Genomic DNA, 17,009 nt, shown 5'->3' on the forward strand with positions numbered 1-17,009 from the left:
AATTCTACAGATAGTAAAAATTATTTATGAGAACTCATATTTTTAGAAGATAGTTGTCTAGGGTGCTTGAATTTTTAAAGCTATAAAACTGCAAATTTATATAATTACTCAGCTGGAATTCAAATTACTTTTATTTAAAGCTAAAATTTCATTTTTTTTTAGAAAACAACAAAATTATTTTAAATATTGTTTCCGTCTACCTGTTGAAACTTGTAATTATTGGAACCTAAAAGAAAAAAAATATGAATTAGTGAGAAAGTCATATTTACAATAATAATGGCAGATTTTAAAACAATAGAAATTGTTTTTTTATGATTTAAATTAACTGGATGAAATTAATTTCCTTTTTTCTTTTTTCGTAGCTGTTTTTATTTGCTTATGCACAAAGGCTATCTACATCTGGATTTTGTTTCAGACTTAACCACTCAAGGATCTATAGCTTGTTTGAAACGTTTCTTTGGTGGACGAGGCAAATGTTCGAAAATCATGTCTGACAATGGAAAAACATTTGTTGGAGCAAATGTTGAGATTAAAAAACTTTTGAAGCTTGTCGCTTCCCGCGATGAAAACTTGTCTAACTTTCTCTCAAACGAGAATATTGTATGGGAATTTATATCCCCCAAATCACCAAATTTTGAGGGCCTTTGGGAAGCTGGGGTGAAAGCTTTCAAATTTCATTTTAAACGAGTAATAGGTAGCCAAAAATTGACACTTGAAGAATTTGTAACTATTCCAGCAGAAATAGAAGGAGTATTGAACTCTTGGCCCCTCATTCCATTGTCAGCAAACTTTGACGATTTTTCGGACATTAAGTCCAGGTCACTTCATAATTGGGAGACCAATAAATGGCCTTCAGGAACCACCACTTAGTGATGTTAAGGAAACTCATTTGTCCAAATGGCAAAGGGTAACTAAATTTAGTCAACAAATTTGGCAATTGTGGAAGAGAGATTACTTAAATAATTTGCAGAGTCGAACCAAAGGAAAATTTAGTAAGGGCGATGTAAAACAAGGTACTCTTGTTTTAATAAAAAATGAGCAACTTCCTGCCACACAGTGGTCAGTTGGAAGAATAGTGGAAATATTTCAAATTAGGGATGGAAAAATAAGAATTGTAAATGTACGTATGCCTAATGGTAAAATTTTCAAGAGAAATGTTAGAGACATTTGTATATTACCTCTTGAATAAAAAAAAATACAAATTGTTTTTCCTATATATATATATATATATATATATATATATATATATATATATATATATATATATATATATATATATATATATATATATATTAAGAAGCACAAATTATCCTACTGTATTTGTTCTCAAATTGTAATCATAGCAGAATTTAGTTCATTATTTTTTATAATTCTAATATTATTCATATTTATTTGTTTGTTATATTGCTTATTGAAATTATGTAATTGAATTTCAATCGGGGGGCAATGTTAAATCCAGTCATGGTAAGCGACGCCAAGGGGCGTATGTGCAAGGGGAAAAACTGTAGTTGTAGATGTAGTAATTGTATGTAACTGCATATATATATATATATATATATATATATATATATATATATATATATATATATATATATATATATATATATATATATATATATATATATATATATATATATATATATATATATGGGTGATTCTCACGAAACATGGCAATTTTCACTGTCCCTTGCTCCAAGATCTAATACTATAATACTAAAAGAACATTTTTTTTAAAAAAAATTAATAAATAGCATAGCTGTTAGCATTTTAAAATGACTTTGCACTAACATTGACTGTTTTGTATACTTAAAACATTTAATTGAATATCAAAATGTCATTTTCCTGGCATGTCCCAAACAATATTTCCTATAATAACTAGCTTCAAAACTTCCCATACATTTTTCAAAAATTATTTTTCTATCTTATCCCATGTAAGCATTTCTAGAATATACGCAGAGGGTATTGTTTACTGAAACGTCGTTCAAAATAATTTTTTCTGTTAATAATTTGTTTGTCCCATGAAAATCTGTCATTTTCCTGGCTACTTTTATTTAGTGATTTATAACCAAAATAGATAGAGCCAGAAATCAATATCTTATGTTAATAGATTGATTAGATACCCTGCTATCTGAACATGTCTAAACTATTTCCTAGCTCAAAATCTATTTCAAAAAATTTTTCAAGGTGAGTAGGTTTTTATGCTGTCATTTTCTTGGCTTCTTGAAATCATTAATAACAAAAACTACATAGATTTATCTGAGCTATTTTAAGAAATACTGTTGTTTTCTGCAGAATATAAACGTCTTCGGCCAAAATATTAAATTAAAGTAAAGTTGTATGCTATAAAATGGCGAATTTATCATTATCCTGGCTGTCATTTTCCTGGCTTATGAATGCCAGGACATTGATGTGTTACCAGAAATTCTTTTTAACTGTTAATACTGTAAAGAGGGAAAGCAAATATTAACCTAATACCAAGTTTATGTATGATTGTAATATGCTTGGATGTAATCAAAGTTATTTATTTATTTAATGATTGATTACACAAGCCTGCGAAATTGAACTTTTTGAAAAATACAAGAGAAGTTATTGCTGATTTATAAGTTATTTGATGTGCTGATTTCGAAAATGACTTTACTTTTCCCAATCACATCAGGATTTTTTAAAAAATCGATATTAACGTTTTTGCTAAAATCCGAATTGGAAAGGAATTCTCTCAAACAATTTTGCATGTACTGTCCGGTAACTGTTCTCTTCATTCATTTTGATCTATGTAAAATTTAATCTTGTGAAGGAAAATTTATTTTTGAGCTATCAGCTAATTTTTTATAGGTTAAAATGAATGGAAAATACTGTTACCAGACAGCAGAAGTTACTTCTGGTCGAGAGACAAACAATAAGTTCCTTGTGTTCAAACTTTTTACATCGGTTTCTAGAAGAAAATCACCAATATGCCATTTTAATTTGTTTTTATTGAGATAACTTACTTAAAATAGACGATTATTCCAGAATAACGAATATTGTGTATGTGTACATGAAGGTTTGAAACAAAAAGCAAAACAAGTCAAAAACAGAAGACATAAGTTTCTATTTCAGTATGTACTCGTTTTCCCCTGAAACTTATTTTTGATTATCTTCTTTTATGCTTAATCTCATGTTTATTCCGAGCTATCATCCAACAGTAGTCAGCGAACATGTTCTTGTCCCATCTTCCTTGATATTTACGCTCCATATCTCTGATATCTTGATGGAACCTTTCCCCTTGTTCTTCGCTGACTACTCCTAAATGTTCAGGGAAAAAGTCCACATGTGAGTGAAGGAAATGCATTTTTACACTCATGGAGCAACCCAACGTTTTAAATTTGTCCAGCATTTTCATTACAATTTCCTTATAATCAGGATCCTTGTAATTACCCAGAAATTTACTGACGACATCTTTGAAAGCAACCCAAGCTTCTTTTTCCGTTTCTGTCATGTTTATCTCAAATTCTTTATCCTTCATGAGTTTGCGGATATCTGGACCAACAAATATTCCTTCTTTCAACTTAGCTTGGTATAAAACTGGAAACTTTTTGCACAAGTTTTTGAAACAATTGCCATTTTTTGGAACAGCCTTGGCAAACTGCTTCATTACACCTAATTTTATGTGTAGCGGAGGTAACAATACTTTTTTTCGGATCAACTAGGCTGTTTCGAATAACGTTCTTGGTGCCTTGGTCAAGATTTTGTCTTTTCGGCCATTCTTTTTTGACAAATGTTTAAGTCTTGTCACGGCTGTCCCACTCATAAATGAAACATGGGTACTTTATAAATCCCCCTTAATGACCAAGAAGCATGAAGATAACTTTCAAATCACCGCAAATGGTCCAACTGTGGTCGATATATTTTATTTTGTTCAGTCGAGTTCCAGGTTTTCGTAGCATTCCTTTAAATATACTGAGTGTCCAACTGGTACTGATGCATACTGGCTCCTATGATGAAGAAGAGCAGCTTTGAGGCCTCTTTTAGATGAATCTGTAAACAACCTCCACTCATCTTTATAGTAGATGACATTAAATTTGCTCATCAATCCAGGAACATCAGAACAATAGACCAAGTTCTCCTCTTCATCAAAGTACTTAATAAATTCCTTTTCACGATTCTTGTACCAATAAAAAGATGGTCCTTTGGCCAATAAGTTTTTTTTTCAGTCTGGAGCCCAACAATTCAGCTGCCTCTTTCGAAAGGCCAAGACCTCTAGTCAGATCATTAAGCTTAACCTGAGAGGAGGGCTAAGGTAAACCGGCTAGAGATGGTTTATATTCGATATCGGAGCCTTGAACTTCTGGATGTTCCGAGTCTGAAGACTCTGAAGAGATGATTGGTAATTCAGTTAGAGGCAAAGGCACAGGCACATCAGGTCCGTGAGGAACGGGGCGTATGGCCGTTGGAATGCTATCAGGATAAGATATTAGTCTTTGATTCTTTCAGTTATACCCTCGAACATGGCAGGAACAAAAATAACAATCATCAAAGTGGTTTTGGGGCTCCCTCCACGTCATTAGAATTCCAAATCGTAAAGCAGTCTTCTTTCCTTGATCCCATAAGCGTAGATCATAAGACACTGCACACAAACTTTATGAGATGCCCAAGATTTGTCCTGATCTCCGAGTTTCATGCCAAAATATGCTAGATCAAGGTGTCTTACATAGTCTGTAATGCTCCTCATGCGATTTTTAGCAACTCTATATTCGCCGTATGTATAACAAAAGTCATCTGGGAAATTTTTACAATGTCTTGAACTCAAAGCCATGTTTCAGGAAACGCACAGAAAAACGCAAGCTTTAAAATGACTCCCTATTACACTTGCTAGTGTTTTTGAGAGGTCAGCGAGCCTAGATAAGGATTCTCGCGACGCTATTGGTAGAGAGAGATTGTTACAGAAATGGGATGGTGACAGGAAGTAGTGATAGAGGGGTACTTTTGTAGATTTGACCAAAGTAGAATCCTGGTCAGTCAAGAAAGGAAGAAATTCAAAAACGAAAATTTTTTTATGGTAAATGTTCATAAAAATTCCAGTAATATTGAATTTTTCTAAAAAACGTGACGTGAATGGACATTTTTCATTACTATTTTCCACTTCAGCACCAAAAAATACATTAAGTTCAGCTATAAGGCCCCTTGTATTTTTTTCATCGCAGGCCTGTGTTATTATACACAATTTTATTCTGTACATAACAACAACAAATTTTTTTTTGTTTCTTTCTACAGTGGGTAAAAAGAATCAATTTAAGAAATTTATGGTCCATCTAACATAAAATCTTAAGTTGAATTACTTACTATTAACTTAAAATGACTGTTTCTTAAACTTCTAAGGGAATATGTCATTTTCCTGGCATTCAAAATTTGGTGAATTTCTATTTTATTTTTCTTCTCGAGCAAATGTCAATAAACTACACTGCTGTCTATGAGATATTTATAAGTGTATCTAAAGAATTATACAAAAAATTTTTTTGATTATTTTGAAGACTTTAAATTTGAAGGAATTTTTTGCTCCGAATTGTCATGTTTCGTGAGAATCACCCATATATATATATATATATATATATATATATATATATATATATATATATATATATATATATATATATATATATATATATATATATATATATATATATATATATATATATATATATATATATATATGTGTGTGTATGTATGTATGTAAAGTTCGCATAAGTTTAATTTTATTACGGCAGAGAATAGTTTAACTTTTATAAAAAAAGGTGGCAACATTCACATACGAAAAGCTCTGTATATATATATATATATATATATATATATATATATATACAGAGCTTATCCACAGTTCCCTGATATTGTTGAGATGACCTAAGCTGTAAATAGCACACGTGCAGCAGCGAAGAAGAAGTGACTAGCGAGCTACAGCTCAGCCTTCCCCTCGGAAAGAGTTCTGAATTTATACCAAAAAGAAAAAGTAATCTCTCCTAATTCAAATCAAGAATATATGTAATCAAGTATCAAGAATATATGCAAGAACGCATGGTCAATACAAAATTCATGTAATTGTTGATAACAATAGTTGATAACATATTTGACAATCGGAAGATATTTGACAATCGGAAGATAATAACTGTACTAGCTCACTTTTTCATGTTTGATCACAAAACTGCTATTTTCACAACATGTTGTTTTTTCGCAATTTACCCACATTAATTATTTACTAAGAAGATTGTTATTACCATGGAGTTATAAATAAGAAGGAGTGGGCATTCCTCCCCTTCCCTATTGGAGCGAGTGAAGTAACTGTCAAGTAGCGGCGGCCACCAGAAACTTCGAGGAGCCGCTCAGGTTTCAAGAGGAAGAGTTAGGTTGTTTTTGATCTTTTCTCTTATGATTGGAAAATTTCGAAAACGAGATTGAAATAATTTTGTTGTTAATACATAACACCTTTTTTCATTCAATTTTTCAACATTAGTTTCTTTTCTTCTTCCCAAAAAATAACGTTTTAAGACAGCTCTATTTTACAACTGAATTAAAAAAAGAACTTTACAGCAGTTTTCGGGAACTTAGGTTCCTTTATATTTTATCTAGGCATTAAAAGTAATATATTATTGTTATTTAAGGGGGCAGCTTTCCCATTAAAAATTTATTCAAAGAATATCACATTAAAACCACACTATTTTGAATATAAACAAAATAATATGAAACGCACTTTTCTTTAAAGTTAGAATATTTAAAGGGAAAAATATTGGTTTGTGCTAAAAGAATAGCTATAATCAACATTAAGCCATTTGAGTAAACACTTGGGTAATAAAACTAGTCCATAACATACTTTTTATTACTAAGCAGAGAAGTCTAATTTATTTATTTATTTTTTTTTGCAAAGCACTTGATCATATGAAGTGTACAAAACTGTAATTTACAAATAGCAACGTAAAATAACTATGTATTTATTTTTAAAGGTAAATACCCAGAGTATTTAATATATAGGAATATTTATTTTCCAATTGAGGTTTAAACTCCACTCATGAAATGCTCTTTCTCATTCACAAAATACATAAAGTGGTGAGCAAATAAATGCCCAGGCATTATTATCAATAATGAATGCTCTATAATAAATTATAGCTTTGACACAGCAATTGAAACGTTAGTAGAGGAAGGTGGAGGCTCAGATGAAACAAATTTTAAGGCTTTTATGGAACTTTAAAAGATAAAATGAATACTAAAGTCTTTTTAAGGCACATAGAAATCATGGAAAGCACTAGATTTAAATGCCAACGCTTTGAAAATACAATGAGTAAATATATAATTACTTGCTGCTTTTTAGCAGGGTTTGAAAAAACCCAACCCGCCTGGGTTTTATTAAAAAAAACCCGGGGGAAATTGGGTTTTTTCATTTAGTGCTCATAAGCTTTAAGTTTTACTGTGTAAATATTTTTATTTATTAAAAAGTGTCGTATAAGCTTAAAAATAGAAATAAATCCAAAAAGTTATTTTAATTTTGTTATATGTATTTTATGTTAAGTTTAAATAGTGCATTATCACTAATATATGTTTGAATCTTTTTTAGTGTTAAGTACATAATGTTTCACAATTTTTAACTCAAGCATTGTAAAATATAAATGCAGTAATATAAAAGGAACAACTTTATTAATCTTTTTGTTTTTACACACATTTATTTACTATATTTATTAAACATATATATATATATATATATATATATATATATATATATATATATATATATATATATATATATATATATATATATATATATATATATATATATATATATATATATATATTATAAAATTATAATCTGTAAATATTTGTAATCAGTAAAAACTAAAAAATTTCATCTGACTTTTGACTTTAATAAAAAACTGAAATAAATATTTAATGGTCTTCCATGTTTTTAAAAATAGATTAATAGAAAGTGAAATTAAAATTACGTATAATTATAAAGAGTATCAGGTACTTGTCCCATTTTTTTCAAATAAATGAAGAAAGAAAATGATAAAGAAAATGATTTCATTTTTAGATAAATAATTTTAAAAGGTTCTCTTATAAAAAGTTTTAACCTACTTTTTTAAAGTCAGAAAATAAAACTGTTTAAATTTCTTAATGTATCACTTAGTAAAAAAAAAAACTGTTTCTTTTCAATTTTTTTTAAACACGTGAATTAATAATTATAACCTGTTTATTAATATATAAAGCATGCAACTATATTTGAAAAATTGATCTTTTCAGACTGCATTATTTAAATTTCTATTTGATTTAATATAATTTTCAATAATAGACTAAAATAAAATCTATCACTCAGTTTGAAGAATGTTTAAACACGTACAGTTCTAGTTCAACGAAGTTCGATTTGTTTTGATTGTACCAATATGGCGCCGCGGTTGCGGTTAAGGCTTCACGAGTTAACGGGCATGCCGTCTCCTCCTATTTATTACTCTATGGTTATTACTTATTAGAAAATTGAGCAGAATTAAATTAAACCCGATTTCAAGTTTATATGACAATTTGTTTCAAGTTTATGAGAATTTTTATGCAGCTGTTTATGATTCACTACATCAAAAATTAACGAATTTCGGAAATATTAAATTTTTTAGAAATAAGTCAGTATAGTTTCTTATGCAGTAATCAATAGCAAATAAAAGCATTTATTGTTGAAAGCAATATGAAGTTTTTTGAATTTCATCCTATGGGATGTGTTTTTATATTTAAACAAATGTTTGTAACAACTAACTATTAGTTTTCTTCTGCTCGGTATTATAAGTTATATAGGAGATATTATACTCCACTTATTTTAAAAGTATTATTTCAAATCATTCTCTCTTAGACATTTTCCTCACATTTCCTCATAGATATTTTCCTCACTACTCACAACTTTAAAATAAATGCTTCTTATCAGCTTGTAATTTGTTCTATTCGATTGAATGTAAAAAATGCATAAAAATTGGTACATAACTTTAAAATTTTAATTTATTAAACGATTGTTTATTCTTGATTACACTGATTAAAAATATTAAAATAACTATTTTTTAAGAAACTCTGATGTGAATGACAATAACGGAAGTCATTTTCAGAATCAGAGTCAAAAATTTATAAAAAAACTATTTTCATGAAGTTTGACAAAAAGTTTGAAAATATAGACAAGGTTTATTGAGTTTAAAGATTTGTTGGAAAAAAGAAAGAAAATCTAATTATCAAACTTACAAGTACCATAATGATACCTGATGCATAGGAAAATAAAAAGTGTTAAAATTGCATAATAAGATTGGCATTATATATTTGAATTTCTGTAAATGTTAGTACTTTCTTCAGTGTGTTTTATTTTGTGGCTGTGGAACCTGTCATGCTTTTTAGCTACGAGAATTGAATAGAAATGGCAGATGAGTAATACTATTTATCTGAAAAAGAAAATTAATTTCATACAGTTAATTTAAATGATAAAAAAAAACAATTTCTAATATTTTAATATTTTAAAACCTGCCACTATTAATGTAAATATGATTTTTTTTTCTTCTAGGTTCAGCTGATTAATTATTTAAATTTGTAGTTTTATAGCTTTAAAAATTCAAGCACCTTAGACAACTGTCTTCTAAAAATATGAGTTCCCATACATAGTTTTTACTAACTGTAGAATTTGGATAAGTATTATTTCAAGATGATTTAACTCAATTTATAAAAATTACAGAAGAATTATGCATTTGAAACTTTCTCTTATAGCTTAACAATAGAAGCAATTACTGCCGAAGGTTCAATATTAAAAACTTCAGGTTGATAAATGAAGATCTCTACTAGTGGAAAAATGTAATGATATACATTATTCTTCATATAATATATATAATATCTTTATGTATATAATATATTTATATATATTATATTTTTGATATAGTGACGTTAAAAATTAATACACTAGGTGGTCCGTATAATATCTCACCTTCGTAAGTACTAAAAAAAAACAGCTTTAGGATGAGCTACATAAACCTGAAGTGTAAAATGTCGCATCTTTGGTTGATAAATTAATACTTCTAAAAATACAAAAATATATACTTAAGGTTACAAAATAATAACTTAAGGTAGAACATGGAACACATCACGTTAATAAAAAATAACCTTTCCAAGTGTTGAAAATACACTTCAGGTTGATTTTTAACAACCAGAAGTGTATAATGGCACACCTTAGGTTGAAAAATATCTACCTCTACAAGCTTAAAATTAGAAACCTGAGGTTGAAAAATAATTACCTGAGATAGAACAAAATTGACCTGAGGTTGATTTATGATAACCTGAAGTGTAAAACGACACACCACAGGTTGTATAGCTCTACAAGCATAAAATTAGATACCTGAGGTTGAGACATATGTGCCTCTGGAGGTATATTTAAGGTATATTTGAGGTTGATTTTGAGATATTCATTTGCACCCTTTTCTATCTAACGACGTATTTAAATAACAACCACCTTCATACCTTTAAAATATACCTCGTTTATACCTCGATTTTTTTTCATAAGAGATGGCTCTCTTGCTTTGGTAGCCAGACGACCTGCGCTCAAAGTTGAGCACTTTGCGGTAGAACAGCTTCACGAGAACTGATACCGCGCATCCTCGGTCTCTACGCAGGCTGATCAAAGTGGTTACCCACCAGCGTACTGACCGCAGCCAGTGATGCTTGACTTCGGTGTTCTACTGGAAATCGTGTCTTTACGATCAGTTCACTGCGGGACCTATAGAACCTAAAAATGTAATACACTGTAAAAAAAACTCGGTAAATGTTTAACCCATACTCATATATGGCAACTTTACTTTCAAAAAGTAACGAGTAAAAATACAAGTATTTTTGAAAAAAGTAAGGAGTAAAAAGTTAGAAGTTCTTATTTTAAAAAAGTAACGAGTAAAAAGTACAAGTAAAAGTACAACTATTAAACAAAAAAAGTAACGATTTAAAAGTACATTTCTAGGAAATCGAAAATTCAAAGTAACCTAAAATTTTATTGAATAATATTCTTATGTTCCTTAGTGTTCTTGCAAAATTGTTGTTATTTATTTAATTATTTTTAATTTTGAAAGTTATGGACATTAATTTATTTTTAAATTCGGAAAAATACTATAATATAAATTTATAATATAATCGTATAATATGATTTTAAAATCAAATATAATTCAATTACCTTGTTCGACAAATTTGATAAACATTATAACTTATGCTAGAAAATAAATTTTAAAAAAATGCATTCATATGCAGGAATACCCTATAAATCCAATAAACTACAAATTATATTTTGTTTTTAAATATAAAATTTTTTTACTTTAAAATATTTCATAATGGCAATTTTTGGATTTGTAATAACGATGTGTAATACTATATCCACTCATAATCAAAAATTATGAACAAAAGTTTTATTTTAAAATTTTATGATATGAATAACTAATACGTTTACGTAATAGCATATATGTTACGTTTAATATAATTCAAAAAAAAATATTTTGCTGCAAAATTAAAAAAATTATAATATTTTAGGTTTTTTTTAATGCATACTACATTTCCATTAAATAAAGCATTGTTTTTATAATTTAATACTTTAACGTTAAAAAATGTAAAACTTGTGCCAAAATTTTTTGCAATAGTAATATGAAATTAGTTATTTAAATTATTTAAAAAAGCGTCCAATGCGCACACATTGTTAACAAAATTTTTAATTAACATATTTAAATGAATGAAAAATGTTTCAAATAAATATAAAATTTTATTTTATAAATAGAAAATAATTAGATATTAAAATATTACTTACTTTTTTCAAAAAAGATGAAGTCTTCTTAAAGCAAAGTTTGATAAATAAAAAATTTCAATCTATGCACATTAGTTCAGGTCACCGCGAATAAAAAGAGAAACAACGTTTTTTTCTTTTCTTCTTTATGGTTACTTTTTGGAGGAGTAGCAAAAACCAAAATAAATCTAAGTATCTTTGTGTCAATAAGACATCAAAGATACAGTTCATTTGTTATTTAAACAAAACTATTTTCCAAGAGGAAAAAAAGTCTGTCCCCTTCAAAAAAAAAAAAAAATATTTTCATCCCATGCAGTGATAACAGTATTCATATGGACATTTGTTCATTCCAACCCCCCGAAACTTAACAGTACTATTGAAGATTATTTCTTAGAATTTCATCAAACATTTTGGCTTGAAACTTCAAAATTTAACAAAAAAGGACGTTTTAGTGTTTGTAGAAGCATGTGGTGTAACAATCATTCACATTCAGATTGTCACAAAGATAAGGATTCATGTGTGTCAAGTTAGATTCAGGTGTTAAAATAGCCGGTTCACAGATGTCAGAATAATTAAAGCCTTCACACATTTGAAGGTTGGATGAATTATTTTTCTTAAAATTGTATACATTCATTATACTTAGTTTACAGAATTTCAAAGCGCACTTTTTACCATTCTGAAACTTTTTCTTGAGATGAAAACCACTGGTATTCAAAACCTTTGCTATTCGTGTCATCCTTTATCCCAGGCAATTTTCAGAAGATGAATAATGACTGTTCTGGACACACAATTCTGGCGAACACTCCACTCACAATGATAGTTGCAGTCAAAAAAAGATCAAAAGAGCCGTCTTTTCCCTCTCAGGAATGACAATTTTAAAAGGTCAAGGTATTTAAACACGAAGTTAGCTGTGAATGCATATATATTGCACATTAATCATATAAATTAAAAAACATAAGCATTTTTTTAATAATTTTTTTTTTTAGAAAGCTTACCGAGTTTTAGAAAAAAGTAACGATTTCATTCGACATTTCCGTTACAAATACTTGTACTTTTTTCCTAAAAAAGTAACGAAAGTACAAGTAAAAGTACGAAATTTAAAAAGTAGCGAAGTGCAAGTAAAAGTACGTACTATTTACTTGTACCAGCGGTACAAGTAACGAAAGTAGAAGTACTGCCATATATGCCCATACTTGGTGAAAAGTTTCTAATTGCACCATAAATTGGTTAAATAAGAAACTGTTTTATTTAAGTTGAAACATAAATCGGTAAATATGATCGAGAAATATATTCATGGCGCAATCGATTGCACCAAACTTTCGTACTGTGAGAGGCACAAACTTTAACTGTGACCGATAACTTATCTTGTAACTGTTGACTAATGGCGGATTTTGTTGTCGAAGCCAGCTATCATCTCATGCAAGTTGTCTTTGAAATTGTCTATTTCTTTTGCAGGTAAGTAAACTTTTCTTATTTATTTGCAATAAGTACAGTTCATTTCTTTCATATCATCTTTAAAAATTTTGTTTTGTGTTCTGAAAGAGTTAGTTTCAAATTTTTTCTGGGAAACCGTATTCGTTGTATGAATAATTAAATATTTTAAAATCTATATTAGCTCTTTTTCAATAAATAAGGAGATACATCTATTTTATGCGCACAGATAATGCAACATCAGTGACAAATAAACGGTAAATACGGCAGTTGTAAGCAGCATAGCTTTCCGCCAAAATTTCTGCCGGTGAAAATTTTCTAGGTTCGTGTTTTAATTGCATTCTACTGAACAAAAAAAATAAAAATAATAAGTACTTTCTGTTAGGATTAAAACTTTTTATCAATATCTGATTTTCATATTCTATATTGCTCATTTTCGTTTGTAATGTCACATAATTACTCGAATGTTTGTCAATGCATTCTTAAATGCTTTTGTAGTAAAATTTTCAAATCGAATTACGCTCCATTTCACCTCAAGCCGTTGTCATGGAAACTGGGTTTTTTTTTAAGTTGGTTGGGTGCACAAGGTAGGAAAGGAAGTGGCTAATATTGGTGCTAAAGAAAACAAAGCGCTAATTTTTTGTAGTCGCCAAGAATCTTACTGAAATTTTGAAAAAAGTACCGGCAAGAATAGGATTTTTTATAGCATTTAGAAATAAGCTGATTTCTTATTATGATTTAAAAAATAAAAAAAAATTCTTGTTAATCTTTAACTGAGGGGAGCAAATTTTAAATGAAACAAAATATCAGACTTAAAAAGTTAATAAATATTTTTTTTTATTAAATCTAAATAAATAAAAATACTTAGAAGCTCATAAATACTTTGCTTTCGATAATTATTTTACTATGCAATCAAGGGCGCCGGCAGAATAATATAAAAGGGGGTGCAACCGTCAAACAAACTACCCCCCCCCCCAAAATTAAAAATATTCTGTTATTACATTTTGTTTTGCTATTACATATACTTTCATCGGTTAATTTTTTTCAAGATATATTTCTTCATTGTTAACAAGATATTTAAAAAAAAGTACGACTTTCTTGTACTTGCAAATTTTGCCACGAGAAACTGTATTGATGGCGCTGGCATAGCTACTGACTTTGAAAGACAAATAACTGTAAACAGTAATTTCGTATACTAACGTGTTTGTGCACGCTTAACATTGGTATTTATTGTGCTGATGAAGTTCTACAGTTCTGAGAAGTCAGTTTGTGTTATACATCTTTGTTAAACTAATAACTAAAAGAAAATATAATATTATTTATATTTTATTAAATGAAATTTAAAAATATAGCTTAGCTATCTGCTCAAGAAAAAAATCTTTTTTTGACAGTTTAGATAAAAAATTACTTTCGAGTGTTCGACTTATGAATAGATTTTACAAATTGACTGCATTCGGTTATTTTTTGTAGAAAAAAGTAACTTTTGTAGAAAAAAGTTATAAACAGATTTGGACAGCAAACAAGAGGATTACAATTCTTGTTTGATTAAACAATTTTTTAATTGTTATGTATCAATAATTACTTAATTATTTGTTTTTGAATAAAAATATTTTTTAAAAAGTTTTTTTATAATAAAATTATTTTTCTGTATCTCTTTAATTGTTTAAAAAAAAGACAGGGGGTGCAAGTGCACCCTCTTGCACCTCCTTGCCGGCGCCCCTGTATGCAATCTTTTTTTTTTGCAGATTTATGTATATTACTTTAGCCCACATTAGTATTTTGTGAGGGGGGGGGTAGTTAACATGAACATGAATTCGAATGTTTTTATTGATCATGAAAAAGGTCATATATATTCTTTATAATATTTACAGTTTTTTTTTTTTTTAAATAATAATTTTTTTGAAAAGTTTTTTTTTTCAACTATGTTAGTAATTTTTTTAATCTGAAATATAACTGCTTCTATGAAAAAAAAAATTTTAGTAAAAAAGATAATCCTCATAAACAGTACAAGTGGAGTCTTAATACCATCCAAATGAATACTGCTTATGTGTTTATCAGCTGCCATATCCCGCCCTCTTAGACTCAACACAAACTCTTTGATCTATCTAAGTGGTTATGATGTTCATTTAATATTTTAACAGTTGACAGTTCCTTCTGCAATTTGCTTGCTGGGTCGCCCTGCGTAAAATTCAATTCACAATTCTACAAATTCAACAAATTCTACTTAGGTGCTTAGGCACATTTTATCTGCAAAAATAAATAAATAAATAAATAAAATAGTAATAATAATAATATTTTAAATATCAGAACCTTCCTTTCCAGGATTTTTGTGGTTGAAAGGAGGCTTTAAAAAAAGTAAGGATTCAAATTTTATGTTATTTCAATTCTTATACATTTTATTAGCATAAATTACATAATTTATAATCTTCTTTCATTAGCACACAGGTACCAACAACTTCAATGCTTTTAGTCAAGAAAAAGGCTTAGGAAAAAATATTGTTATAGCAAGTGCCAAACCTATTGATAAAAGTATTTATTCTACCGAAAATACCAGAATTCTAGAAGGTTATAAACAGTTTTTCGAAACTTCATAAGTACTAGATTCAAGAACAGCTTACAAACAAGGAATGTGTATAGTTTCAAATTTTGAGAATGAAGGAACCCATGTTTGGCAAAACAATTACTTTGTGAAAAGACTGCAAAGTTTTATTTGTATGTAATCATTTTAAATCTCGTTGAGTTTTTTACACAAAGGGTTATCAACTGAAAAATGTGATGTAGTTAAAGTAATAGCACCAGAGAATCTATAATAATGAATATATAATAATGAATATATAATAATGAATATAATAATGAATATATAATAAAAATATTACTTTTTTTCAAATACTCACCACCATTTACTAATTTGTAAGAAAATGACAGTAATTTTTTTTTCTAAACTGAGTGAAATTTAAATTTTTTTTTATCAAGTAGTAAGTTATGTTTGTAAAAAAGTAATTTAGTTATAGTATTGTAAATTTTAATTTAGATGAGGAAGAGTATGTCAAGAAATTTAGTCTCATTAAAATATTGAAAATTATTTTCAGTTGATTCCAAATTTCAAAATTGTAAACATTGAGGCATATGCTAACATAATTTTTATTTTAAATTACTATAAATTAAAAATAAGTTTGAACTGAATGCACTTTTTAGTAAGAAAAACATACTATCTATCATACTTTTGAGAGAATATTTTTTTATTTTTTTAATGAATGCTGTGATATTTATAAAAAGTATAATATATTTAAATTTTAAGATTTTGCATAAAAATCGTTACATTCTATCTATGTAAACAAACATCAAAGTGATTGTAAATGAATAAATTATGTTTGAATATTGATCTGGATTCGTATATTATTATTCGAGGTATTTTTACGGTAATGAACACTTGCTTTGTTCGATTATTTAATTTTTTTAATAGAAAAAAAAATGAAATAGAGGTTAATAAAATTAATTTTTTTAAAAACTTGATTTTCAGAAGTCGTTAGCAAAATAGAATGGTACAGTAGTTTTTGAAATGAACTTAAGAACGCCAATTCATTTAAGCTTTATCTTTTACGCATATCAGTTTACGTCAGCATGGAGGTCGATGCAAGCAGAATTCGCAATAAGCGGGATTCGTACCTGGGGTACCTCAATGAACGCGCAATCCCCTGAGCCACCGCGACTCAACTTAAAATTATGTCAGCTACGAATAACGTGCACATACGTCAAAGAGCAAACACGGCCATCAACTGCACTTTTTAGTTGTCAT

General features: G+C 28.4%; 1 protein-coding gene and 1 long non-coding RNA gene across 2 annotated transcripts; both read left to right on the forward strand.

Annotated features, from left to right (window-relative positions):
- Positions 1 to 378: 378 nt before the first annotated feature.
- LOC147800909 (uncharacterized) lies at positions 379 to 870 on the forward strand. Its single transcript, XM_087156062.1, has one exon. It carries the CDS (start codon positions 379 to 381, stop codon positions 868 to 870), a length of 492 nt encoding a protein of 163 aa, XP_087012188.1.
- Positions 871 to 12,035: 11,165 nt separating this feature from the next.
- On the forward strand, positions 12,036 to 16,042 carry LOC107448305 (uncharacterized). The gene is made up of 3 exons (XR_001584645.4): positions 12,036 to 13,237; positions 15,536 to 15,568; positions 15,652 to 16,042. It is a non-coding gene; the product is annotated as an uncharacterized LOC107448305 (long non-coding RNA).
- The last annotated feature ends 967 nt before the right edge of the window (positions 16,043 to 17,009 follow it).

This window comes from Parasteatoda tepidariorum, chromosome 12 (assembly GCF_982258835.1).
Source record: "Parasteatoda tepidariorum strain Cologne lab strain chromosome 12, Ptep-v5.0, whole genome shotgun sequence".
NCBI classification, from domain to species: Eukaryota; Metazoa; Arthropoda; class Arachnida; order Araneae; family Theridiidae; genus Parasteatoda; species Parasteatoda tepidariorum.